Genomic DNA, 27,663 nt, shown 5'->3' with positions numbered 1-27,663 from the left:
CAATAATCCCCCGCGGGTGCTTGGGGCTGAGGGCAGCGCGGCCGAGCGGAGCTGAGAGCACACGGGCTGCGGCGAGAGATAAAAAAGGGCCCAAGACGAGGGGGAGCGTGTGCCTCGAATGCTGAAATCTCCCCACTGAGAAGCTGGTGTGTGCATCCTCTTCGGCTCAGCCAGCATGAGATAATTTATCTGTCGTAACAGAAAAGGAAGAGCAGAGCAGGCTTGGAGAGGAGGAAGGTGACAGCTTATTTTTTTTCAGGGAGGGTTTTTCCCCAAGCCTGGTGGCCCAACTTTTCCTGGTAGGGAAGTTCAGCCACATGTCGATCCTGCGCAGGGGCCTCAGCTTTGCAGCAGCTCTGGGAGAACGGAGCAGCACCAGGAGCAGAGAAGCACCCAAGGCCAGCAGGCACTCAACACAGCTCTAATTTAAGTGTGTAACAGTGTCCTCAACTCCTGATTCTTCAGCATCTTATCTGGAGAACCCTGCTTCTTTGATTTCAGTGAGAACTGGCTGCTTTCAGCCGCACAAGCCTCCTTAATGTGTTCCTGGTAGCACGGAATAGCCACCTTGGAGTGAGGACCTAAGGAACTGTTTGCCAAATCCTCACCCAGCCCAGCACGGTCCTTATGCACACATGAAGATCGTAGACTCATTGCAGAGCAATTGTTAATTAGTGGGTGGCGACTGTGGGAGAAGGTAGGGGCTTTAATGCTAACCTGAAACATATGGGCTGCAGAAGGCTGCTCCTGGTTAGGAAACGCTGATTTTCCTGAAGCCCTGTTAAAACTGTCCTGTCCAACGATGAATGAGTGAGAAAGAAGTGAGCAAGAAGTTCTACCTGACAAGCTCATACTAGAAACAGGCAGAGCCATGGCAAGAAAAAAACACCCCAAATCCACAGCATTACCTTTTTTTTTTTTTTAACCACTTTATTTGTGCGTGTTGTTTCTATAAACATTTTAGCTACTGGACATTCCATAAACCGTAAAAACAAACCTTCCTATGCCGAAAATGCAATCAATCCAGGCTGTTGGTCAGACAGCAGTGATGCTGCCAGCACAGGTGGGTGGTATCCCTAGATAACCTCCTGCTGGGCACGAGCCAGCGAGGAGCTCACTGCGTCAGATCCTGAGTTGTCTGAGCGATGGAGAGGAGACAAGTTTAAAGACCTGGTTGCTCCCCACGTGCAGGGATGCGACAGGAGAGAAAAGGGGGTGAATAAAGAACTTCTCCTGATGGAAAGTCAGAGTCCGATGGAGAGGTTGTGACACCCACTTGCAGGATCGGATGCAGTGACCTCGGCTTTGGAGCAGCCTCGCAGGCTGTCGGTGCTTGAAACCCATCAATATGCTCATTCATTACAAATGGCCCAAACGCTCCTTAATGCCTTGTTTGTCGGGCGCAGGTGTGAGCAGCGGGCACTGCTTAAAAACGGCTTGCTGACTTGCAAGGGTGCAAGTCTGTGGGTGCTGATTCCTCAGGGCGGGCAAGCCCAGCTGTAAGGCACGGTGGAGAGGAGAGATGGGGCGCAGGGGCAGCAGGGGGGGCCTAATCCAGCCGGGTGACCCAGCACTCATCACCAGGGTACCCCGTTGTCCCAGAGGAAAGCACCGTGTCGCACGAATGATGCGGAGCAGCACTTGGTCTCTCAGTTGCCCAGGTTCATGTCTGCGCCGTGGACGAGCCAGACCAGGCGGAAACAGACGGCCAGGAATCCGGTGCCCAGGAGGTCGCCCAGGGCAGTGAGGTAGGGGATGGAGAAATTATCGGGGTCCAGCGCCTTCCTCCACATCAGGCGCACAATTAGGTCAGCCACGTAGAGCAGGATTCCCACCTGGGCAGAGGCAAGAAAACAACAGAGAGAAATCACTGTTTCTCTGCGGGATGGAGCTGCTGGGATGGGTGTAGCTGGTTCAGACTCTCGGGCGCTGCATTGCCCACGGTGCCACGGCCACACCTTGGGGACCACACCTGGACTGCTGAGCATCACACAGCACAAAATGGGACCCCGGCCGCACCAAAAGCATCTCTTCAAGCTACAGTTCCCACTTGCCATGCCATGAATGGGAGCACACCCATTCACTCCAGCAGAAACAGGGCTGCTGTGAACATGCAGGCGGCCCCACGGGATAAGCTGGTAGCCAGATTTTTTTCTCTTTATCCTTCTTTCTTTTCCATTAGAAATTCAGATCACATCTACTTCGCTTTTCCTAAAAGTCTCAGTGGACAAATGGAGTTTGAGGCAGTTTTTACATCAAAGTTATCCCAAGCAGCACTGACATATAAAAAAAAGACAAAATAATTTCTTTCTTTTTTCATCTCAACAGTTTTTAAATCTTTGTTGTGATTTCTTTTAATTCCTATTTCATTCCCGATTCTGATAAACAGATGGAGGAAAAAATACTTCGGTTAAAGATTAAAGGCTGTCTAGTTAATTGAATTAAGAACGAAGAGAGAGTTTGCACCCCACATCTGTGGTCCCTCCATGGGAGATGGCAGCACAACAGGAACCAAAGCCAGAGGCAGCATTTCTAAAGGTGAAAACTGCAAGTTGCGTGGGGGGAAGAGGGAGGAGGAGAGATGTAGGACATAAATTAAATAACAGAATTGCAGAAACTAAAACTGCATGGAAACTCAACGGGTTTTATATAGACCATTCCTCTGCCTCGATACAGGATCAAATTATGCCCACATCTTCCCTGAAGGTTGTTTGTTTAACCTTTGCTAATCCACCCCCAAAAGATGGAGATGCCACACTCTAAGCAATCAGTCCTACGGCTTTGGGTTTTTTGTTTGTTCGTTTGTTTGGTTTTTTTCTGCTCTTGTTTTTCCCAAGAACTAACATAAATCTACCTTCTGCCATTTGAAACCCCCGATTTCATGTTTCATCCCTAGCAACCACGGAGAAAATGTTATTCTGTCCCTCCCTACAGAAACTTGGTCCTTTAAAGGCTGTTAACCAGATTTTTCTCAAGCCTCTCTTCTTTGGACTAGCTAACCCCAGTCCATTCAATCATTCCTCCTAGGTCATGTTTTCTAGGCCTCTGATCTTTCTCTTTGGGCTTCCTCCAGCTGACCCAAACTTCCCCCTCTCTTTCTTTCTGTCTTTCTTTACAAAGTATAATGGAGAGGAAGAAAGAACCAGGCTGAGCATATTCTCCTCTGCTGGCCTCCATGGGAAACTTTCGGGGTCAGCGGTGTTGCTGGGATTCTGCTCTTTACATTGTCATTTATTCTGCGTATTTTCATGCTTGGCTCTGGTTGAGGAGTTACCTCTGTGCGTAGAGAGAAGAAGAAATGTTTTCCTTTACAACTATGGCTGTGCTGCTGGGCTCAGGGTTGTGCAAAGGTCGAGAAAAGCCGATTGTTTACACATGCAAGGAATTCACCCGCAGACACGAGGCTGCTTGTAAGGCAAAGGAAGAAGTCAGCTACCTCACCCTCAAATTAATGAATCACTGATTTAAAAGGGCAAGTGAACTTAGAGCCTCTGGGAGTTCAAGCAACAGCCGCATGCATTTCTGGGTGAGACAACAAAGTTTACAGGGCAGGCAAATCAGTGAAAGGGGAACAGGCAGAAACAATGGGATGAACTGCCCATTGTCTACCCAGAACTTTTACTTTTGAAGATTAACTTCTCAGGCCTGGGTTCTCCCTTTGCTTTTGACCCATACGACCCTGCTGAGAGGGATCCCTGGGTCTTTAGCACGATATGTGAAACTGGTTTTCAAAATGAGTGAGGAAACCTGCTGGCTGGGTTTCACAGCCTCTCACTTGCACCTTACTGGGACGAGCAGTGACAGTCTAGAAATACTTGGGGTTTAGGGACTCAAGGAGTGAACACTTTAAAACAAGAGAGACAGCAAGAGACATCTCCTCGCTAAGTGTGTCTCTGCACACATGATAACTTCTTCATCTCACCTGACCCCTCACTCACCCTTAACTCAAGCCATACTCAATATGGGAAACCAGACCCTGGTAATTTGGGTGAAGTAGGACTGGACCCACAGAAGATACATGATGCTGGGTAGGAAGCATGCCTGAAATGACTGGAAATGTGGGCAGCTGCTAGAAGTTTTACTGTGACTCCTGTTTAGCCTGAGGACTGCTTTGCTTTCATGTTATCTGTGAGATTCCTTTTGGATGAGAGTTCGGGGTTTACCTGCAGCAAAGCAGCAGTCAGATAGAACATCACAAAGGTGAAGGACAGAGACGTGTGGCCTCCCTGCAGCAGATGGATGGTGTAGAGGAATACCAGGTGCCCTGGGACAACCAGGAGGAACAGGACTCGGGCTGACTTGGAATTCACCTCTGTGGAGGACAGAAACAGTGATGACAGAGGCTGCAGATGGTGCGGGGATGACAGGATACAGCTGCGTATTTTCATGCTGGTACATAGACTTGGGGCTGTCCCCTCCCACCAACCACATTGCTAATGCCTTTTCTAGATCACGCAGCAATCTGGAGCGTCTGCAGTCATCAACTCAGCAGCTTTGCCTAGCACTGAAACTACGTGCCAAAGACGAGCTCCACGCTGATCCACTCTTCTTCCCAACACCCCTCTCAGCTGCTCTCTGCCTCCCACTGCTTCTGCTCTGCCTTGCTGCAACCCACCTTCCCAGTTTTTAGTTTGCTTTAGCAGTAACTCCCAGCCTAGCAGGGAAAATCAAGAGGAATATGGAATCTAAAAAGAAAACAGGCCCAAACACAGTTTTGTAGATGCTTAGCTTTATCCATTGCAGAAGATGGAGGTACTGCTGATTTTCAGCAAGGTTCACTCCTCTGTCCACAGGTGATGGCTCTAGGCTGGCAATGGTTAAAATGACTTTCTATTAGATCAAATCTGAGATTCTTTTTCAATTACTTTCTTTAGTGCTCCCTGAAGGCCAGTTTCTTTGCACACCAGTGAGCAACTACACCACAAGCTTATTTTTCAAGCTGCCCACTGCAAAGATGCTTCCGCTCCAATCTGAGCATCTTCCCTGTAAGGGGGAAAGGGAGTTCTGGCTTTAAAACCCACCTAGTCCTTCGTCAACCAGGCTTGATAAAGGAGCTATCTGTGATGACAGGCCTTGAGACATGGACACCAAGGGTTCAAGGTCTACCTGAGGAGAAGAATGTGGTGCATGGGTTGGGCCAATTCTGCCTCATCTTGTACGGCAAAACTCCAGGCATGCTCCAGAAGTGCAGGAATGTGGAAATACGGCTGGCCTGGATGGCGACCAGATTCCCTCCAACACCTGTGAGGACAAAACAGAGTAAACCTGTAAAAAACCTTCACTGTAGCAGGAAACATCAGCCTAAAACCCAGCCCAAGGTGAGTCCATCTGCATTTGCTTACAAGCTCATCGGGAGCAGTAGTGAGAAGAAGAGTAAACCTGATCCCACATGTCACGGTGATGACGTGCTGTTCGCTTGGCAGGAACAGCTCATAAAAGGAAGGCTCTAGTGATCGTCTCCTTCTGACTGCTTTATAAGAAACATGTTCCCTTGCTTCCCAGCGCCAGCTGTAAATGCCACGTGGCCTCTGCAGATGATGTAACTGCACCTGGTTTGACACAGTCTGGGAGTAACACCTGGGGAAAGCAGCAGAGGCAATGGGAGATGATGCTCATGGCCACTTCTTGGATTTACTCACCCAGAGAGACATTATTGTTTAAAAGACAACAAACATCATAGAGCGTGATTATATGTCTGTCTGAAGGCACCTAACACACTCGTTAAATGAAAAGGAATCATGTGAGAATGAATCAGAGCCCAAATATGTTAGATAATTAAAAGGCAATTAATTCCTTCCAAACTGATTAATTCTAGCAAACATGAAAAAGCAGCTATGTTTTCCAGCAGAAAACAGAGGGATGACGATCTATGGACCCAATCTCCACTACCCTGAGAGTAGAAATGCCACAGAAAAGGTAACTGCAAGCCACATCCTACAGGCTTCTCATGTTTTCCCTTCCTCGAAGAAGGAAACGCTCCATCATTACATGTGAGATTTGCCAGAGCAGAATCAAAGCGAAAGTATTCTATTAAGACTAACTCAACGCAGGTCAATAAGAGCTTTCTGAATCATGCGCTGCCACTCTGCGGGACTCCCCTACACCTGCACTACCTGTGCAGACCCAGAGCACTGTGAAACTGCCACCAGCTCTGCCAAACCGGTCACCCGCCCCCACACAGCGAAGTCTGGGTCAATCATTGTTCAACTCAATTGCTGTTGAGTACTCTCCTAATCAGGCCCATTGAGTAACCGTGCTGGAAAGAGTCTGTCAGCAAGGTGGCTGCCTTTATGCAGATCCGGTAAGGTGACAGCTGGGTGACACCCTCTGACAATGCAAGAGGACACCACGTTTTGAGGGTAGTGTCAGGCCAAGCCTGCCCTAGGATCGTGGGCTTCCCCTGGAATGAGCCTGGCCTACAAGAATATTGAAATAGCAGAAAAATAACCCAGTGGGTCCTCAGTGATGCCAGGATCCCCAGCAGTTTGTACTGGTGTGTATAAAGTACTGTTAGGTTCCAAACAAATACAAACATACACACATGAGATACTGATATATATATTAAAAATGCTTATATATAATCTTCTAATATATATACACACAGCTATAATCTTAATAAATTTATCATCAATCTGCTTAGAGGATGATTGCACAGCTCAAATTGCTGAGTGGAGAGAGACAGGCAAAATAGATTTATTGTGACATCCTTAGTAGGCTTGATGTTACGAAACGAAAGGTGTCAACGTAGCTCTCAGAGACAACTATCAGATGCTGTTAACCTTTCCCACAGCTCTGCCAGTATTTTTCAGCCCTGCCTGCTATTTTGCTCCAAAGACACTTCAAGATACAAGTAGGGATGTAATGGGGACCAGTAGCTTCACTTCCACTCATGATGGGAGCAGGGACTTGAACACAAACCTCTGTGCAGGGGCAACAGTGGATACCATAACCCTTGTGGAGGAGGGGAGGTATAAATAAAAGCATGTCTATAACCCCCCTGCCCAACCTACCGTTAATCACAGGTGTGAAAACGGCCATGCCTTCGAAGTTTGGATCAGTTACAGTTTTGTCCAAGATGAGCCCACCGATGCTGTTAAAAAAGAACAGGCAATGAGGATCAACCTCCCTTCCCAGGCAATTCCTACACTGTGCAAACAGCACACTGAGTTACTGCTTCTTCCCCATTGCCAGGGCTGGACTGTCCCCCATTTACTCCTTTTACAGCTCGGTTTTCACAAACAGATCACATTACAGTTTTTGTTATTGGCATAATGAGATCAGGGAGACCTCTTTGCCCACCCTTGAGTGAAACTGATAATATCCAAGGAAACTTTATCATCCTCCCCCAAAGTTTTGCTACATTTCTATACTGGTCTTAGCAGTTTTTTTAATTCTGTCCCAGATCTCAGTTAGGTCTGAAAGATGAAGTGCAGGTGGAATGAACTACCTGGCTCTACATTCACTGGTTTTCTGTCTTTAGAGCTGGATAAAAATGGGGTTGATGTTTAACTAGTTGTAATGGTCTTCACCTCCCTTTTTGGTTTCCTGGCTTGCACCCACACAGTGCATGGATGTGAGAGTGAGACTTAAAATGATGACAGACTTGCATTTCCAGTCATTTTGGGGGCTCTTTATCTGCTATCTCACAGCCTATTGCAGGCCCACCAAGAGCTGAGAAGCTCTGGAAAAATACCTGTCTGCTGGCCCTTCCAGTCTCGCTTTTGATGGGTTTCTAAGGGAGCGTGTTGTCTCTCTGCAGCGTGAACACACACGTGGGCTCAGGAGCAGTTCCTCAGTTTACCTGCTGATGCTCATTGCAACAATGACCGGCTGCCATCCAGACTTCAGGACTTCGGCAAGGGAAGGACTTTGCTTGGCGATAGCAACCCAGAGGGGGATCATGACAATGAAGACAACACAGATCAGAGGAGAAAGGTATTTCATATCTGGCAAGGAAAAGAAATTTTGAATTAAATGTCCCTGGCTTCACAGGTTGCCAAAATCATATTGTACCAAGTCTGGAAGAAAGGCAGCAGGGTTCTCCCTCAGGCTGAGTTACGTTAGCAGAAAAACCACATGAACCAAGATATTCCCCACACAACCACCTCACTCCACCGCAGAAATCCATAATTAACCCCTGAAACTCACTGCTAGAGGATGTTATTGGAAAACCAGCAGGATTCAAAGCAAGTTATATTTGAAGATGAGCAAGTCTCCAATTCCGCCTCCAACTAAGCAAGACAAAAAGTTACAAAATTTCTGGCTTTAGGGTACAAATCAAACAGCAGGGCAAGGGGGAAACTCCTGTGTGCAAGCTGTATCACACTTGAGACAGACACCTCACGCCTTCACCTAAAACAAGAGGTAATAGGAACTTTTGGTGACAAGCTAGCAGAATTGCTGAGCAGCTGGTCTGCTCTGTAGGAACAAATGCTCTCTTGCATATATAAGTCAGTTAAGATCCAGGGTTTCTTTCGTGCAAGCTTACATGTGTTTCCATTAGGTGCTTTTTCCATTCAGTAGGGGCATAACCTTGAAGTGACCTTTGGAAGCAAAGGAATTAAAAAATAAGTAGACGTGCAGCACTAGAAGAAAATAAACATGACTCAGAAGCATGAGAAACACCTTGAAGCAATGGGGACGATGCCAACCCTTTTGATAGAAAAATGCTTCTTCAACAAAGCTCTCCATCTGGTCTCTGTGTTGGGGCCAAAGCCAGCGGGCTGTAATGCAGATTTTGCAGGTAATCTGGGAGATGAAGCAGGCTCAAAGTTTGCATTTTTCAAAATGACATTATGGGAGCCTCGGGCTACCTGGATGAGATGGCACTGATGCGATGATATGTTCCATGAAGCAAGGGCTCTCACACAAATAGGTGCACGCTTTACACGCGGCTTTAGTCAGCACTGAAATGCAACCACTTCTGGGTGTAAATAGCTGCTGTTTTGTCAGGGCACTTTACCACCTGAAGTCATTTCAGACAGATGGGTTGTATGACAAGACTTAGTTGCTGTACTGGATCTCCCACCTCCACTCCTTGTTGTTTCAGGCAATTAATTCCTTCTTAAATAATGCAGACACAGAGCACTGGAGTCTATCAAACCTTATGAAATCCCACAGAAAGACTCCTGGTAGGATGAATGGACTTCAGTCTCCTCATTCCAGTTCTGCAACATTCCCCCGCACAGAGCCCATAAACAAGCTGTAACCCAGTTGGTATCTCCACTACCCAGAACTGGGAAGGAGCAGGGTTGATTTTTAAAGAATTGAAAATCTTCACTGGCAAAAGGGTATTCCACAGGAGATGGTGCTGCATCAGGTGGCACATAGTACTCCAAACTTTACAGATGCACCAGTGGTTTTGACTGAGACATTTTGGTAGGACCCAGAACTTACCACAGCATGGCCTGGCCCTTACAACACACTGGGGAGGGAAATGGCCTTATTCAACCAGCATCAACAGTGCCTTCCTCCTCCCTGCTTCACTTCATGCTCTCAATGACTGGGTGTTTCTGTACTGAGCATTTTCCATCTCAAAGGGCTATTTAAACTGCTCTGAAAACATCCCAGACGGTCTCTGGTCACAATCATAGAGGTTCTCATGTTGTTCTGGCATGTGTTCCTTGGAAGATATTATCAGAGACGTAGCGACTGAGAGACCAACTAACTTTACAGAGGCAGGTGTGATGGCGTAATGGAAAAAGCCTATTAAAAAAATGCACCTCTGAAGCTCATGGAGGGCTGGACCAAAGCGATTTGTGGGCCTGTCCCTGCAACATGTGCTCCTCCGCTTCCTCACTTGCTGGCATATGGAACGAGTTATGCAAACTGACAACAGCTGCCTCGCTGCTTCTGCTCACAGTCTGAACTAACAGTTTGGGTTTCAAATGGCATTGAGTTTGCTGGATCTTCTTGTTTTCCTATTTCTATTCTAGGTTAGTCTCATGGTAAATAGCCAAGCACTTTACAAGCAGCAATCAGGCATATATCACCAAGCTGAACGTGTTTTGAGCTTTTCGGTGCGAACAGGTACCCAAGTCTTTGCCAACCATCAGCACAGCTAAACCTGCAGCCACAACTGCTACTCAGAGTCCTGTGAGCATCAAACAACGCAGCCCTGCCTCCCTCCCTCCAAGATGATATCTCGTTCATTCATGACTCTCCACATGAGAAGATACAAGAACATTTTACAAATGCCAAAACCCTGGAATAACTTTGTGAGGAAGGACCTGCTATTACCCATGCACAGAAAGTGGTTATGCTTGGCTAGCGATAAATGCAGGAACAGAGTCAGTGTCACATGTGTCAGCCTTCTGTTCTGAAGCTATGCAACACACTATGGTGATTTCTCTGCCAAAGCCCAGTTGTGTTTCTTAGGCTGTGCCTTCCAGTTTGCTACTAAAAGAGAGCCTAGAAAAAACCTCTTTGGTCATTTTTCTACCACAGTGGCATGACAGCCTCCGTTCTGAAACACCCCAGAAATGGCTTAAGCACCTTGCAACAATTTCACCAGGACTGGTCCCTCCCTCGCTGAGCTGCAAATCCCCGTGAAACACTGTACCTATGTATTTGAAGAGTGTGCTGCTGATTCCCGCCAGCAGCGAAAGGGTTATCAAGTCTCCCAGGCTTGCTGCTATGGGTGTGGCGACATTGTCTGGATTGATCCCAACTTTCCTTGCTCCGATGATCACTCCAATCATCACCAGACCTAGAGAAGACAGAGAGCAGGCATCAGAGAATGCACCCTGCTGCATTTCACCTCCAAACTGCTGTTGCGATTCCCAGAGCAACGCGGGTTCTGGGAAAAGCGAGAAGCACATTGCCCAAAGCAGTATCACACAGCTGGAGATTGGACATCCCCAGGAATTTATCCTCTTGCTTTCAGCAGCCTGAAGGGCATGACTCTGCCCTTCTGAACTGCACCAAGGGCCCAGAGGCACACAAGCAAATTCCAGGGATCAAAGGAGATACCAGCAGGCAGCCCAAATGTAGAAGCTCCCTCCTGAGCAGCCTAATCTTTGCTGCCTTGAAGCAGGACCAGGCACAGAGCACACTCAGAGATAAGCACACAGCAGGCATGAGGCAGCCCCCTGGTGCCATCTCCTGCTCTAGATTCCGCAGCACAAAGATATTTTCCATATTAGACCAAAATTTCTCTGAGTTTGAACCACCAAGAAGGATTCAGCTTCCTTACAGTACCCTGAATTAGCCTTTGGGCCGGCCATCAGACTGGTCCCTCGCATCCAGGAGTCTTTGGGGCTGCTTTAAATTGCACAGGATATACGTTGATGCTGTGAGCAGCTCCAGAGTGGAAGGGTTATGGAGGTGACACGCATCACCTCTCTTCCCCTGTCCTCTGAGCGGCACCTGGAAAATTCAGCTGCTTTCCAGCATTGTTGGAAAAGAGGGAAGTTTTGCTTGACCAGCTAAGTTAAGAAGGACAAACGCCAAACCCTGATGAACATGTAGGAATCCCTTGGCCATCAGATCTTTCAACAGGCCTGTGGAAAAGCCACCTGGAATAAACCCTGCTGCAAGGGCAGCCTTGAGACGAGACACATGACATCTCTTCCAAGTCCTTCTGTGGCTGGCAGCGCATTACAAAGGAAACCTGAGAAATGGTGTCTCTCTCCAGCTCACAACCTCTCTGTGCCTGTTCACCCAGGCCCACCAAGCCAAACGTGCACAGGAGCACTGGCTCCCTGCTAAGAAATGCCACGTGTGCACCTTCTCTGCTACAACATCCCTTTTACAGAAACGCATCCTCAGTCAACATGGCATTCTCTATAAAAGCCCTCCCAGACACCCACGCTTCCCTCCCCGGTCATAAAACCAGCAGCTTCCCATTGCGCACACCCACACAGAGGCTGCCTGTGGCCATGTCCAGGGAAGAAACTAATGCCAGCTGAAGCCTGGGCTGGTACAGCAGCAAAGCCTCTCTGTATCACGCCGAGCAGGGAGATTGAAGGGAAGGGTTTAATGAAAGCTGCGCTGCTGTTTTTCCCTCTTAACAACTGCCTCTTCCCATGTTTTCCACCAAAGGCATCTACGATCACCCTTTGACTCCAGCTTCAGGATATGCACTTGCTCTAACTTATCCCTTTCATTTAGAAAACCTGCTGTATCCAACTCTGCCAGCCCTCTCTATTCAGGGTGTCATGCTGCCCTCGTATGGCAGATTTACAAACTGATCATCTCCAAGCAACACAGAGCAGCTCATACCTGTCCACCCCATCATGTTTCCATTGCACGGGGAACAGCCAGGGCCGTGGAGAACCTGGCTCAGAGTTCCTGCAGGGAAGCCACAGTGCTGCTCATGATCCTCCGCAGGGTACCGGGTGACATGAGTCCATCTCCAGCGTGCTCTGGAGCTGTCTGCTGCCAGATTCACAATAACCCTGCTCTGGGCAGGGTGTCAGCTCACTCTCCCCTAGGAAAGGGCCAGTGTTGATGGCCAATGCGTCACCCAACACAAATGGAGAAGGTGTGTGTGTACACCCACGCATAGCATGTGGCATTTTCCATGTGTCAGGTGAAGTGGGACATTTTGATCGCTGCCGTGGATGCCAAGAGCCCAGCGAACAACAGATCATGCGAGAAGAGTAGCAAAGGCAGGATGCAGAGGGGGTGAAAGCAGCCAAAACAAGACTAATTCTCCCTGCACCTCTCCTCCCTGTGCCAGACCAAAGGGATGTCAGCTGGGCCTCCCTGGCAGAAGGGACAGTTTTTTTCCGCAGCCGAGTGCTGCACGTTTAATCCGAGGAAGGAAGACAACTCACCGAGAGAAAGTGCAGCTATGAAGGCCGTGGTCACGCTGCTGGCACACAGCACGGCAGCCTGGCTCAGCTCCACCGAGCCCTTGGAGATGGCTCCCAGGATCACAGCAGCAACAGCAGCCAGAAGTCCCACCACGGTGGCCTGGACCTGGGGGCCAAAACACAGCTGGTGAGCAACCATCTGCCCCTGCTCCCAGGCACTCCCAGCTCCACGCGAGCGCAGCGTTGCCACGCAGCTGGGAGGGCAAAGCCTTGCAGGGATGCTGAGTGGATTTATGCAGCATCCCTGTAAGGGATCCCAAGAAAATGTGGAGAAAAAGTCTAGAGGCCTGCAAAGGGCAGATAACATTTCAGCAAAGGACAATGAGTCCATCAGCAAATGTATAGCCCCGGTCAACACAAAAGTGGGCTCCTCATCAACACAGCACTCCTAGCAAGCTGAAAGCTGTGGAAGGCGATAAGGGGAAGCACAAAAACATGTCGCAAGCCCTGTAGCCTTGCCATGTGCAACCTCTAGGCTGGTTGCTGGATTTTAACAGGCAGAAATAGCTACAAGAGGCACATTTCTCCCTTCCTGCCCAAGGCTGATGCCCAAACACTGCCAGTAAATGACAGGCTTTATCTAGGGGCTGTTGTGAAACAGGGATTGTGCTGGAGGTCCCCCTGCAAAAGGAGGGGTTTTCATTTTTTCAGCTTGTCCACAAAGGCAGTGAATGTCTAGATGTGTTTTGCAGCTAAACCGCAAGCTCTGAGGCCACACAGAGCTTTACTGGAGATCAAGTCCTGGGCTCTGCTTGGCTCTGTTGAGAGCACCTGCCCCAAATTAGCAGCTCCATATCCAATGCTGCTGGGAACAGATGCTGCTGGGCTGCAGCACTGGAAAAGAGCCTTTTTGCTCTCCCAGCTGAAGCGACTCACCTGGATAAGGGCTAAATTGCAGGTGGCCATTTTCCATTGCTTCTGGGCATCATCCATCTGTCCGGTGTTAGCCTAGGAGCCAAGAGAGACACCCTGAAAACCTGTTCCTGTGGAATGGAGCAGCTGCTGAAGGCAGTTTCACCTGGTCCCTGTGGGAAAGAGGTCACTAAAGCCAGAGAGAAGCGAGTGCAGGTCAGCACCTCCCAGCCTTCCCTGCATTTCCTTTTTGACACGTCTCCATTGTGCTCTGACCCAGCGTCCCGGGGACATCAGAGGCTCACATGGAGGTACTATAGGTATTGCAGAGGCATTGCAGGGCACCCAGCTGCAAGTGGAGTGGGCACAACCCGCACATCCCGCATAGACCAAAAACTGAAAAAATTAAACCATTTTTCCTCTTTTGTTCCTCCTAAATCACTCAGTTAAGCACCAGTTTCTCCCAAGACGTGCAATACAAACAGCCCAAAATAAACAGAACTGCTTATGGGGATAGGAGAGATCATATCCGGAGTAGCAAAAGCTACTGCAGGTCCCAAGGAGCCTTGGTGTCCTCCCAAGGTGGGATTGCTGGGAAGCCCTGGGTCTCTCAAGGGCCAATACCCACCGCAAAGCGATCCAAAACCGAAGCTGACAGCTGTGGAGCCCTGGCTTTGTCTCCTTCATGTGTCACAGGGCCCCAGATATCAGCAACTGGCCACCCAGGGATTAATTCACCTTCAAAGCGCAGATGGAAATTCTCTGTTCCAGTTACAAAATGAGGACACACACATTATTTTAACACTCACACACCACTAGTTTCTACTTAGCAGAAAAGGGCACATCTCATACACACAGTGTGGTTATATAAAAGCAGAATTTCCTGATGTCTCCTGCTAATCCCCCCCATCCCCACACACACAAACCACCTTGTTAACACTCACAGCAGTGGAGAGCCTGGATGCCAGTGTCATCTCGAGATTACCCTTCAGGCCAACCAAGGCAGGAACCAGGATAAAAACTTCTGTAATTGTCCGAAACACATCCCAGTGCTGGAACAGAACAAAGGCAATGACCTCAGTTTGTTAAGATGTTGCTTCAAAGACGAATGGGTTCCCATCTCGCCACCTGCTCTACAGGTGTCTGATTTACACACGGGGGCAGATGCTGCCCTGGCCTGGCTGCGTTTTGGGAGCAAAGGAATTTCTAGCTTGCAATATTCCTTCTGATTTCATGCACAGCAAAGCGCTATCCTAACAAGGAATGAACCTTCTTCCTGAGGGCAGCAGAAGATTTTGGAAAGCCACAAATTAAAATGTGCCTTTAGCATCAGCCAAGAACAACATGAAAAATAATTACGGTTCGCAAGCCAAACGAAATACAGCGTGCTCTCCATCCTTTGTACTGACAACAGATACAGGAACACCTATCGCTATCCAGACTCCTAAGAACAAACACAAAGATCTGGAAACGATCTAAGAACAAAAAGTTGTGTCTGTCTTTTTTTTACCCAACTTCTAAGCATCTAAGACTGGTGGTGGGAGGGAAGGAGACTTTTGTATCTTTTCTCCACAGGCAGTTCCCAAATCTTCCTGTTACCGAGCATGCTGCCAGCACAGCTGGAAAAAGGATTTTGAATTAAGATATCCCATAAGCCTGAACTGCTGGGCCAGTATCTTTATTGTTGCTCCTCTGAAGCTGAACTGTATGGAGCTGTTGAATCAGCTGCAACGCTAGAAATCATCTGAAACTGTAAGAAACTTTGTTGATTAACATGTCTTCTCTATTTCATCTACCATACAGCGCCTTGGAACATAATTCATTCACCCCCTGTGCCTTCAAGGATGTTGGCAAAGTCCCGCTGTAGTCAGAGAGGCTCACATCAGGATGGATGGAGCAGCTCACCCTGAAGTAAAACCAACAAGCTCCACATCTAAGAGCAGAATACAAGAAAAAAAGAAGCATCTGCAATGAGTGAGACCAAAGGTCCATCTAACCTATCCTTAGCTCCACCAGTAGTCCAATTCAGATGTATAAGACAACAATCTACAACTACGACAAGTAGATGGGATAATTCTCCTGTATATTTCCCAGCCTACGACTGTCTGTCACAGGGTACTGAGCTGCAGGGCTCGTGTTTCTACACATGAGTGTGCAAAGGATTTATCTTTCAGGGACTCACCCAATCTCCCCTTTCCAACCCATGTGCCATCCTGTGGCAATAATTTCCATAGTTTAGCCACACGTCGCGTGAAGGATCAACTTGTTCGCTAATTCTAACTTGTCACTGGCTAGTATCGTGTGACGGGGCAAAATTCTGGCACTAGAGGATGAAGCGAACAGGTCCCTGCCCGCCTTCTCTGCATCCACTGGGATTCTGTAAACCTAAAAATCCAGGAGGTTGGACAGACTTGGTAAACGTCGACACGTTCAGCTGTCAGGCTGCTGGGAAATACATACGGGGTGTTTTCTTTCCTCTGGGAAAGGCAGCAGGGTGGCTGTCGGCTGGGGAGACCTCAGAGCTCCCTTCTGCGTCAGGAGGAGCGACGGCCCTGAGCACGCAGCGCAGGACACGCCAGAGGTGCAGATAACGGGCAAAACGTTACTATCAACGTAAAAAGGCACATTTCCTGGCAGTGGTGACCTGGAAACAGGCACGTTTCAAAATGCTGAGGTTACTGTTGAGTAAATAACAGACAAAATGAGAACAGTCACCCTATTTGACACACTACAGTTTTGTTTGAATTTGCTAACATGGAACTTAAAAACCTGAGAAAATCTAGGGGCAGACACCTCTTTTAAAGATTCAAATTGCCCTCTCTCCTCTCTCTTTAATTAAGATTAAAGATCCAAACACATCTTCGACACCTTCAAAAGAAAGAGAAGAAAAAACAGACTTTATAGTCACAATGTAAAGAAACCCGATAATTTAAAAGACACAGATGTGCAAACACTCATATTTAAGACCTTGCATATTTTGCACATAAAAAGATATAAAAAAAAAGCAACAAAAAAACCTGAACTGTTTGTTTGGTTGCTTGTTCGGTTTTCGTGTTTTATCTGTGCATGTTACCTTTTGCAGGTCTCGAGCCATCATAACAGAAGTTTCAGCATATGAGGTATGATTTTTTGGGACTGTGCCTCACATATAATTACACTGAAAGGCTTTGAACAATTAATAATCACACAACTTTACTAATAAAAAAGCTGACTTAATTGCCTCCATTTGAGTCTCATTAGTGACTCACTAAAAGCCTAAGGACAGATTCATAATGATTTATACTGTGGTAGCCAGGACTCCATTGTGTTAGAGACTGCAGAAATACAGAATAAACACGATGCCTGTGCCATTGCCTTGCACAGGAGCAGGTGAATGTGACAGCGCAGGAGCTGCCTGAATGAAGACAGTGGGATTAAGTCTGAAGGAACAGAAACATTGCCTGCAGCACTGCAAACCCACACAGGAACACTCAGCCAGAAAGACTCTTCCCCACGCCACGTCCCCATAAGTTGCAGCCCTAACGCTCAGCTCTGTGGAAACTTGGTTACCCCGTGATCCACAGCAACTTGTTCCTGTGTCAGCATGATCTGCTCATGAGGTCCTCCAGAGGAGCAGATGCTATGATGCCTTATGACGGTGTCCCCAGCCGCAGTCCACCCCGCTGTCCCTCCTTACACTGTCCTCAAAGTCCCAACCATGTCCCATTACCTCTCCAGGGCATCCGTCCTGCCATGGCAGTAGCTGAGAAACCTCCGAGGTTTTCCATTGCCCTGAACAAGTCAATAGAAAGATCAAAAGATCCTGGACTACAAAACGCAAGCCAATTCAAAATCCTTTTTCAGTGCTAATCATCTCATAGGCTTTTATCAAAAAAGGACAGGCATACCGTATATCTGCGTCTTTTATTTGGACTGTGTCCCACTGCGGCGGTGTGGAAGGGGAAAATGAAAGGGAAACTTTCCTCCTGAATTCTCTGGTTTGAAATCTGATCGTGCAGCTTCAATCTGATTCTTTGACTCACTGCAAAAGAGTGGGCCAAACACTGGCAGCGCCCGCAAGGTCTCCAGCAATGCCAGCCAGCCCAGAATCCAGGTCAACCAGCTGGCCAAGGAAGCAGAAGCAGAAATGTCCAGCGGGAAAAGACCCGTGTGGTGCTACCAGCCCTTTGGAAAGACTGCATCGTCTGCACAAGCGAGAGGAGAAAATGGCAAACTGGTGTTTCCTTGGGCATCCTTTAATTACAGTATGAGAGACCCAGGTTTGAGCCTTAGAGTCAATTGTGCTAGACAAATTGTTGATTTTCTCTTTTTAAATAGTAACATGAACAACTCTTGGTTTCATCCCAGGGCAGATCAGAAACTGCTAATATCCTGAAAAGTTTGATACGACACAAACAAGCAATCTCCACTTTGTTCTCCTGTATACAACAACACCAGCCCTGCAAACAAGAGGTCCAGCTGGACTCCCAGCATAGAGCCACATTACTTCAAGATATTTTGTATGTGACAAAACAAGGGTAGCACTGTTAAACTCACATGTGTGCTCTAGACACCATCCTTGAGCTTGCCTGTTTATCTCCCTGTCAAAGGCAGACACAGTTTCCTAAGAATGTTTTGCAAACTGGAAACACGGAAAAATGTTTCTCAGTCAGACCATCCCCTGAAAAACAGGCAAATCACAGACTCCTTGACCAGAAAAACCTGTAGTTTCAGCAGTGTGAGCCCTCGTGATTACCAATATGTGTCTTCTGGAGAGCCCAGGTGCCACTTTTAGTTGGGCAGGACTGTAAGCTTCCAGCTCTCACGCTTGCAGGAAGAAAAGCGGAAAATAAGCAGCTCAAAGACAAAAAAGCACAGAAGAATAATCCAGACTTTTAAAGGTTAAGATCTCTGGACTGTTCCAGCCACTGGTTTTGTTTTTAAATAGGGGGTTGCGGCTATCATGGCAGCTCACCTCACTAACACCTCCCCTTTGCCAGTTGTGACTCTCAATGCACCAGCTCCCTCCTCTGGGAGCTGAACCCACTGACAGTTTCTATTTCAAAGCAGTTAGAAACACCTTCACCAAAAAATACACTTCCTATTATTGTGCTTCATGCATGACCCCATCTCTAAGTGTCTAGTGAACAAATGCACAACGTAGACTGCACTCTGGTATTTAAAGGACACGTGCAATGTGGGTTAACATGGCTTGTGTTTCCCACCAGTTCGGATACAATTACACCGTTGAACAAAGCTCGATTCTTAGCAAGTGCGTTTGATTCCTTTTAGACAAAGACCTATTCACCTGCCAAGGGTATGGACTGGCTATATACTATGTCTTTATCCTTCTCTGAGATACCTGGCCAAAGATAACTGCTAACTATTAACATAACATCTTGGGTAGTTTGAGAACTTCTGTAATGCTGCAAGACAGGTCTGTATCTAAGCACAGCACAAGGTGGAGATGACAAACACAGCATAGCAACAGCGTGTGCCGCTCCAGTTAACCCTTCTTTGATATTCCTCGTCTTCCCTTTAATTCAAGTCTCTGCCTTCTTTGTTTCTTCCAATACAAGAAAAAACAGCAAGGTATTGTCTTTCCAAACACTCGAGTATCCATTTTTAGCTCCTGCTGTGGTACTAATGCCAGAGAATCCAATGAGCTCAGAGTGCAGGACATATCCTTTGGAAACTCTGCCAGCCTTTTGATTTGTAAATCCACTGGCATGAGATACCCAAACTAGATTAAATTTTGCATTTCTATTTGTGCCATTGGTACAAAGGAAAGACATACAGGATAGATTCTGGTTGTGGGCACAATGGTGTAAATCCAGCAGCACTCCTTGGAAATCAATGGAAGTTGTTCCAAATTTACACCCCCCTCAGAATCCGGCCAAGAAGCACACACTTTGTAGGCAACGCTAATCTTTTTATGCTGGCATGCCGCTCACCACAGTATCTAAATGCCTTCTAGAACAAAGATTACATTAGGTTGTTTGCAAAGAAATGAAAGCCTTGCCTCTAAGTGAGACAGGTAGTTAATATCAACCCTGACCTAGATCATCTTATCAGCAATTCTTGAAGGAAAGAAATAATACCATGCAACACAGAAATATGCCACAGTCTGACCCCAGTTTCTTCATGCCAGTCATAACCCAAGTGTTTAGGTAGATGCAGCACAGGGAGCGCCCAGCCTAGTGCATTGAGGGCAGCATTAGGCAGCCTGTCTAAAAGCCACTATCCCACTTTACAAGGAGCCCGTGTGCTGATCTAAAGAATGTTGATAGTGTCTCTCTAGCAGAGGAGAAGCCGACAGCCATCTGGCTGACTGGCTGCCAGGACCACACACTTTAAAAACAAAACCACACAAATGCTCAAGGTCAGTGAAGTAGCCCACCCTCTCGCTATAAAGTTGCCTAAACAGATGTACCTACTTGAAAAACATCCATCAAGAGGCCGGCAGCCACCATGCCCAAGCCAGCCAGAAGGAAAGGCACGAAAATCTGGGAGGCAATGGAGAACGAAGTCTCTGGGAGAAATCCACTGGCTGACCTGGTCAGCTTGCAGGTGAAACCTCTCAGCTTCTTGCCATGGAAGCACAGTTCCAATTGTAACTGGGTGACCACCATGGTCAAACACCATTACCCCATGCTCAGCTGGGCAAAGTGGGGGAGATCAGGACATCAAACAGATCCTCCTGGTAGCTCTCTCCAAAGTCAAAAGAATGTTTTTCCTCAAACTATAGCAACGATGCCAAATTACTTCAGCTTCTCCTCCTCCTAGGAGCACGTCCAGAGGGTTGCAGCAAGGGTATCCTCCAAAACGGATTCAGCTGGGTTGAGCCCAGGTGGCAGGAAACTTGACGGACACTATTTCTCCGAGTTATATCCAGGGGGGAATTAAAAAAGAGAAAAGAAGATTGCGGAGGTGTCTGTGGACGAATAGAAATAAGCCCACGCCCCATTCAGCTCCCACCACCTCGATAAAAACCAGTAAGACCTGCTCAGGCTACAGCACTGAAAGAGTGACAGGTCATGCAAGAATCCCTCAGCATGCTCAAAGGCACTAGTGTCCTTTCTCCTCAGGTTACATTTCTTGTCAGACCGCAGCTCGCCTTTGATACGATGGTTTAATATGTAAGCCTGCTGTGAACCGGCCCCACTTTCCTCACTCCCACCATAAGCGACGTTGAACTTTTCTCACTGTCCCAAGGCCGAGGAGGTGGGGAGTTAACAACCAGGATCCGTTTTGCTCTCCTTCAAGGTGAAGAAAGGTCAAGGAAAACATGAGGCCACGTTTCTCCCGGCTGACGGTATCACGCAGGTCTCATCCCCAGGCAAGTGACACAGCTCGGCCGGTTGGTGAGAGAAGATCTGTCCTGCTAGACCCCAGCCCCTCTTCTCCCCTCCGTGGTCTCCATGGGATGCAAGGATCTCTGTGCCAGCTGTACCTCTGAATGACTGGCTTTCAGGGGAAAAAAAAATCCAGAGAACCAGCCAATAAGCTTCAAAAGTGAACACCCTTATCTGCTGTCATCACTTCAACTTTCTGCTAGTTTGCAAAGGCCAAGATAAGAGTCATAGCGAGAGCTTATTTAAGGTAGCTCCGTAATCTCACTACACGGCAGGCGAGAGAGAGAAAGGGTGAAGTTTCCATGCTGTGGGCTGGTCTCCTTCCTACCCTAAAGAGAAACACTCTGCTTCTGCACTCTGCCAGGCAAATTCTGTGTTTGAGAGAGGGCGTCTCACCCCAGGTTCTCCCTGGTCAAACAACTGACAATAGCTCAAGAACCAGAGATGCATCACGGCCACATACAGCCCAAGAATTCGTATCCTGCTCAGTGAATTGTATTCTTCATCTCAAAGTCAGGCATGCAGGGAAGGGAGTCAGGGTATTCTTTTGGGGATCCTTCCTGGTAATTAATTTGGGCAAAATAATTGGACCAAAGGATCAAACAGCTTTAAAAGCACAATTTTGGATGGAAGGTCGTGGGATCAGTTTAGCACATCAGCAACTGAGCTTTTCCCCTGTTCAACCACAGGTTCAAATCCAGCCATGCCCCAGTGAAGGTAAACAAGTCAAAGCAAGTATTCATTGGTAGACCCGAAACACTCAGGTTTCTCAGTCTAGTTCAAATTCAATGCCTAAATTACATTGCCTTACTAACACTTTTTGTACTCGTCAACCCCTTCCCTGACACTCTTTTCAGAGAGACATAAAGATTAATGGCTTGTGGACTCTGTCCTTGTGACAGGGTCCCCAGCTTGGAGCTTAAATGCACTGGTAGGGCTGGACAGAACAAGACATGCTTTTGCCTTGCAGACAAGCAGGGAACTGAGGAAGCTCTCAGCCATTTGGACAGCATGTTTCTTTTGGTCTGAATTCACACAAGCCAAAGCATGAAGCCTAACGGGCTGAGAAGGCACAATGGATCTTTCCGCAAGCGTGGCGGGGTGGAAAACCAGGCCTAGTTGCAGGTGGGAGACTCTGTCCTTCGCTCCTTTCTAGGTCGGTATTTTGGTCCAGCCCCCGAAGCTTCTCCACTCCCAGCTGGCTTGGTGTGACAATGGTCCGGTTAGAACTTTTCAGCTAATCTAACTGGGAAAAATAAAAAGCTCACAATAGCTGGAAGAGGAAGGTTAATAAAAGCCCTGTAATAACTACACATGACCCAACCTCTTTATGCCAGCCAGGAACTGAGAAGTGACGGCATGAGGGTGCAGTTCTGGTTAGGAACTCACAGAGGCTTCAAGGAAATAAATGACAATCTCTGGATAACTACCTTGAGTTTTCAAAGACCTGATAATGTGTGTACCTAGTCCTATACGTCATTATATCTGCCAACTGGATTGCCAAGAGGCAGAAACATTAATGTAAAGGAAATATTAATAAGCCTGAATGACTCAAATGCCATTAACAAACACAGTAGCAAGACATCCTGTACTAAAGCATCAGCCTGCAGGGTTTATGAGTTCTATCACGCTTCAGCTCTCTCTGTTTCTAAGCAAGCACCATAAAAAGCCCTCAACCGATGAGTCAGTATGCAGAGAAGGTAATTGGTTCAGGTGACCTGTGTGTGTACACTGGATCATTTCATTATGCATTTAAGGAGCCTCTGATAAAAATCTGCACCATATTTGTCAGCAAAGAGATGCATCATATTTTCCTGGCAAAGGGATATACCACAATTGTCCTCAAAGAGATGCGTCAGGTTTGAGAAGAAAGAGAGCACTGCTGAACAGCAGGAAAAAGATTATAACTAGCTGGGGAAAATCCCTAAAAACACCTCATGGCTGCACCACTCATCATGGCAAAACCCAGGCAGGTACGCTGCTGCCCTTCTCTGCTCGCAAATACACCATATCCCTGTGCTTGCAAACCATCCAACAGGTAGCATTGACACACAAACAGCCTCTTTGGTGGGCCATGACCCTGACCTAGGGCTTCCATCTGCTGCCACAGCACAACAAAAAAGAACAGAATGATGACAAGTGCCAAAGAATACAGTTTTAGATGTATCTTATCATCCCTGCAAAGAAGGGATAGAGATACCAGTGAGTGCTCTTACTCCAGCATTAGCAACAGACAGCACAATTTGGACACCTTAGATCTATGGGAGGATGATGCTTTTCAGGGACCACAAATCCCAGTTGTTGGAGTGCTATCCCCCCTGACTCTGCTACCTCTCTGTCACATCAGGCTGTGTATTTTTCCTGGTTTTTACCTCGCTCCTTTCTTCCCTGCTTTAGAAAGAACAGAGAAAAAAGCTTATGCAGAGAGACTGAGAGCAAGCAGATGGAGAGCGTCTGGGTCCCAAAGCCTCGCAGCATCTCCTGTTGCCCCACAGAAACAGCAGCAGAGGCCAGAACTGGCTTAGAAAGGAAGGGCAGCTCCTAGAAGCAGCAAGTCCACGGTGAGACATGCTCAAGTGGTTCATCATCGTGCACAAAAAGTCACTGTGCTAATTGCTAAAGGTCTGCTTTTGCTATGAGATGTTGCATTGGTTATTGCCCAGGCTCTAAGCACTAACATGAAAGCTTTTTATTTGCATAAAACAGAAAGCAGACTTTGGCAATTTCAGAGCAGTAGGAGGTTTGCTTCGCATTCTGTTTATATTAGTGGCCCAGTCCTTCCCAGAAAAAAAAATACTCTAAGGGAAGAATATTGAAAGAAAAACAACCTTCCAGCATCGTAAACCCATCTCCAACTTATTTCACACTTTAATATCTCACAGTAAGAGGTAACACGCATTTAACGTCAGAAATCCATAGGAATGGACAGGTCTGAACAGTCTGAAAAGTAAAAGTGGCTGCTCAAGACTCTCAGAATGACATTTACGGAGACAAAAAGTACTTTGCCACCAGGTTCTGGATTTGCCTTGGTGTTTTCTGATCTGACTAGATATTGCTGGTTATTGAGTACATGCTAAGGTCAGTTAAGGATACTGTGTCACTCATAAGTCTTTATAGCTCTTCACGCTCAGGGAGATCAGCCCAAGGCTAACAGCAGAAGAACAAAGCTCCAGATTTGTGAAAGTTGTCAGTGCAAGCACAGTAGTGTCAGTGTCACTGCATCAGATAGACCAGGGCAGTCTGACCCAAGAGCCAGCTAGACAAATAACAAGGGTTAACAAAAAGGCACACAATAGTGAGAGTCACCTAGAGTGCAAAGACAGAGCAATTTATAACCTGGAAATTAACTGCAGCTTTAAACTGTCTGAAATTAGGTGCTCACCATTACCTTGAGGCTGTGTACTGCTGCACCACAGGAGGAAAGGTCCCATCCTGGCTGGCACAGAATCAGAGATGGGATTGAAAGAAGACCTGAGGATTTGAGTCATCTGCTGCAAGGCCTTAGAAAAGGATGTGGTGAGCAGGCCAGGCTGAGCTGGTTGTATGAAGCATTAACAGAGTTGGGCTGGCTGGCTCCCTGTGCAATGAAACAGAGGATGCAGGACTTTCCAGGGCTACATCCACGAGTGCTAAAGCTGCATATACTGCAGGAAAGCGCTATGCCACCACAGTCCTTGGGGCTGGAAGTCAGCAACCCTTGTGCCAGGAGCAAAGTGAGATCTTTGCACAGGTCTGTGCCTTCCTACATAGATACCTCAGATCCTTCACATGCTCTTTGGTATCATTTTGTCTTTTATCTCCTGAGGATTAAATGGCCCAGATAAACAGCACGCACTGTCTCCTGAGAGCTGCACGAAAGTATATAATAGCTGACTTTGAAGGGCGTGTTGGCATATGAAACTGCTGCAAACCCTCCTTTACTTTGCTATCCCCAAAACAAATCCTCAGCCTTTGAAGAAAAGTCCCCCAGCTATCCCATTCCAGGTAGATCAGATTAGTTCCTTTCCCTTACCTGAACGTAATCCAAAACCATGCCTGCCAAGACCATGCCAAGCCCAGCTAGGAGGTATGGCAGAAGCACTTGCAGGCAAATCGCGACAGCTGACTCTTCCCGTGACTTTGCCATGGCCGCTTTCCCCTCAGCCACCAGCTTCTGCTGTGCAGGCGAAGAGACATCCTCTGCCTCCTGACTGCCAAGTCGGTTCTCTCTGTGTTTACCCTTGCTCTTTGCTTTGTGCCTGGATCGCTCGCCATTCCTAGTCCTGCCCTCTTTTTTCCTCTGCCGAACTTCCTCACCTTTCATGGTGGCTTTCTTAAATCACAAAGATTTCCTGAAAAACAAAGTCAGAAACAATGAGGTAACTAAAGGAGACATTGGATGGGTCAGAAACAGGAAACCCTTTGGTATTTTGTCCATTCCACTAACTTGAAGGCAAACCACCACCTACTTCCAAAACCCTAGATGCTCTGCTGACCCAAACAGTAGTACTTTGTTTACCTTCAACTTTATAGATCATCAAATCAATCTCCCTTTCTGTAACTGCATCTGTCTTCCCAGACCTATGTTCATGCTGGAGTACTTGCTGTGCACCCTGGCTCCCACCCCGAGAACACCTAGAAGGATGCGGACAGCGCTGCACACAGCCTGAATTCTGGACTCACCAGCTCTCCCACTGCAAGTCATGAAAACTAAGGAGCCCAGCAGAATCCAGACCTTCTCAGGATTTGACCTCTAGCCATAAAATGGGAGCAGTTAACATCCTGCAGTCCAGCAAAGGGTACAATTCACACCTAGCATAGTACAGCTAGCTGTCCATCACTCGTCAAGAACACGATAATTCTTTAATCTTCTTTCTAATCTGGATGCTTTTTCTTCCTGTTGTGCTTAAGTTGACACGCATGCACTATGTGACTCATCCATCTACACAGAAGTTGCCACAACCCCACAGCAGCTTGTAAGAAAAAAAATAAACATGCAAAATTGTTACCAGTCACCCTTTACCTGCCATTTCATTGCTTGCTCTAAGTGTCATTCATCCTGCCTGCCCCAAATCTTTCCCCATCACCTCCTGCCAGCACTCATCCAGGTTAACCGCTGGCAGACGTTCTCTGATGCTCTCATTTTCAGGATGGACCCCTAACGTCCTAAGCCCCTGCACTACCACAGGAAGGACCAATCCTCTTCTTGCCCAACATCTGGGGAGCAAAAGAAACAGCCAGGAGGCCCCAATCACAGCTGTAGGGAGGGAGGAGGAATGGACAAAACAAAGTCCCCCTTTACGGGAGGAGGAAACCCGGCCCCCCCTGCCAGCGCTTACCGACTCCTTGCCCTGCCCGGGGCTCTGCCCGCAGGGCCACGGCCACAGCTGGGACGATGCAAACGTGGGAAGTGCCCACCACATCTGGGGCGCGGCGGCGCGGCGCGGAGCCCGCCCTGCGCCGAGGACGCGGGTTCGAGCCCGGCCCCCGGCGGCGGAGGCGGTGCGGAGCCGTGAGTGGCAGCTGCCGGGCCGGCCCTGTGGGTGTACCGAGAGAACAGCCGGGCCGCTCTCTGCAGGCTGGAAACTGCTGCAACCTCCGCTATGCCATCATTTATTCTTATTCTTATTCTTATTCTTATTCTTATTCTTATTCTTATTCTTATTCTATATTCTATATTCTATATTCTATATTCTATATTCTTATTCTTATACCTCTTCCTGTCCCCCAGCAGCCAGAGCAGACAGCTTGGGGGTGGAGGGAGAGGCTGGGGGACCCTAAGCAAGGTTGGCTCCTGCTTGGGCTATAGCCCCGCTGGAGGCGGATGCTCGGGGTACCCAGGGTGCCAGAGTACCTCTTGCTGCCCCACTGGGACAAGCCCAAGCCTCTGGTTCCCCTGCCACCCCCTGGCAGACCTTATCAGAAAGGATGACAACTTTCAGCATAGGCTGAGGGAACAGGAGCCTGCAAATTTGAGTTGAGGAAAGACATTTCCTCTATGTATGGTTTGTGTTTCGTTTTTTCTTATTTTGGCATTCGCAAGTGCTCTTTGTGTAAGAGCCTGCCTCCACTGCAATGACAGCGGAACTCCCCTTAACTTGATGCTTTCCCCCCTTCCCATATCAAATCAGCACGTTAGAAGTGTGATTGCAGCATCCGTCACATTCAAGCACATAAATCCCATTAAGCACTCAAGTAACGGTACTCATGCAAGGCTCCTGGATCATGCAGCTCAAATTACCAGAACAATTGAGGATATTAAATCATACCTCAGTACCAGAGCAATCTTATATCCTGCTGAAGTCTCTCAGATGTCAATGCTGCGCTAAAGGGCTTTTACTGATAAAATGGTGTCTCTGGGCCTGCGAGCTGTGGCTCAAGCAGGGCACACCAAAGGGAGCTGAAGGTTTTTGTGACAGTAACGAAACGCTGCAGCTGGTGTGTGTTGACGGTGCGCGATAACTGCTGAATGTCAGGGCTGTAATGGCGAGGCTTAAATTTCAGCTCACTTGGTGTGATTTTATGGCTTCGCTTTGCAACCGACTCTTCCCTGAGAACAGTCAGAAAATGGTGTTTTCCTGGGAGAAAAAAGAGGGGAAGGGATACAGATTAAAAAGTAGCAACCTTGCCAAGACAATTTTAGACCTGTTAAATGTATTCTGCTATCACTTTACCACTGA

At 47.6% G+C, this 27,663-nt stretch overlaps 1 protein-coding gene across 4 annotated transcripts; it reads right to left on the bottom strand.

Moving 5' to 3' along the window:
• Window positions 1–923: 923 nt before the first annotated feature.
• SLC41A3 (solute carrier family 41 member 3) lies at window positions 924–27,383 on the bottom strand. 4 transcript variants are annotated; one of them, XM_082060098.1, is made up of 11 exons: window positions 27,253–27,383; window positions 25,017–25,335; window positions 14,615–14,722; window positions 13,695–13,766; window positions 12,780–12,924; window positions 10,562–10,708; window positions 7,802–7,946; window positions 7,011–7,090; window positions 5,107–5,241; window positions 4,164–4,312; window positions 924–1,835 (listed from the first exon to the last, which is right to left on the bottom strand). In XM_082060098.1, exons 2-11 carry the CDS (start codon window positions 25,305–25,307, stop codon window positions 1,650–1,652), a joined length of 1,458 nt encoding a protein of 485 aa, XP_081916224.1. In that variant the 5' UTR covers window positions 25,308–25,335; window positions 27,253–27,383; the 3' UTR covers window positions 924–1,649. The 4 variants fall into 4 exon arrangements, with proteins under 4 accessions (XP_081916224.1, XP_081916223.1, XP_081916225.1 ...); XM_082060097.1 differs by lacking the exon at window positions 27,253–27,383 and adding an exon at window positions 26,323–26,462; XM_082060099.1 differs by lacking the exon at window positions 27,253–27,383 and adding an exon at window positions 25,667–25,741.
• Window positions 27,384–27,663: the final 280 nt, after the last annotated feature.

Source organism: Streptopelia decaocto, assembly GCF_964273445.1.
Source record: "Streptopelia decaocto genome assembly, chromosome: 8".
In the NCBI taxonomy this organism is placed as follows: Eukaryota; Metazoa; Chordata; class Aves; order Columbiformes; family Columbidae; genus Streptopelia; species Streptopelia decaocto.
Note: the sequence above shows the minus strand (reverse complement) of the source record. Positions and strands in the feature narration are given on the sequence as shown.

What these genes read in the sequence shown, in the direction of transcription:
- SLC41A3 (XM_082060098.1), bottom strand. Translation starts at nt 25,307, where the DNA reads ATGAAAGGTGAGGAAGTTCGGCAGAGGAAAAAAGAGGGCAGGACTAGG. An exon ending in CATAGCTGCACTTTCTCTCG is followed by an intron (nt 10,709 to 12,779) that starts GTGAGTTGTCTT and finishes TGTCTTCTCTAG; the next exon opens with GTCTGGTGATGATTGGAGTG. An exon ending in TGACTGCTGCTTTGCTGCAG is followed by an intron (nt 1,836 to 4,163) that starts GTAAACCCCGAA and finishes GCCTCTGCCCAG; the next exon opens with GTGGGAATCCTGCTCTACGT.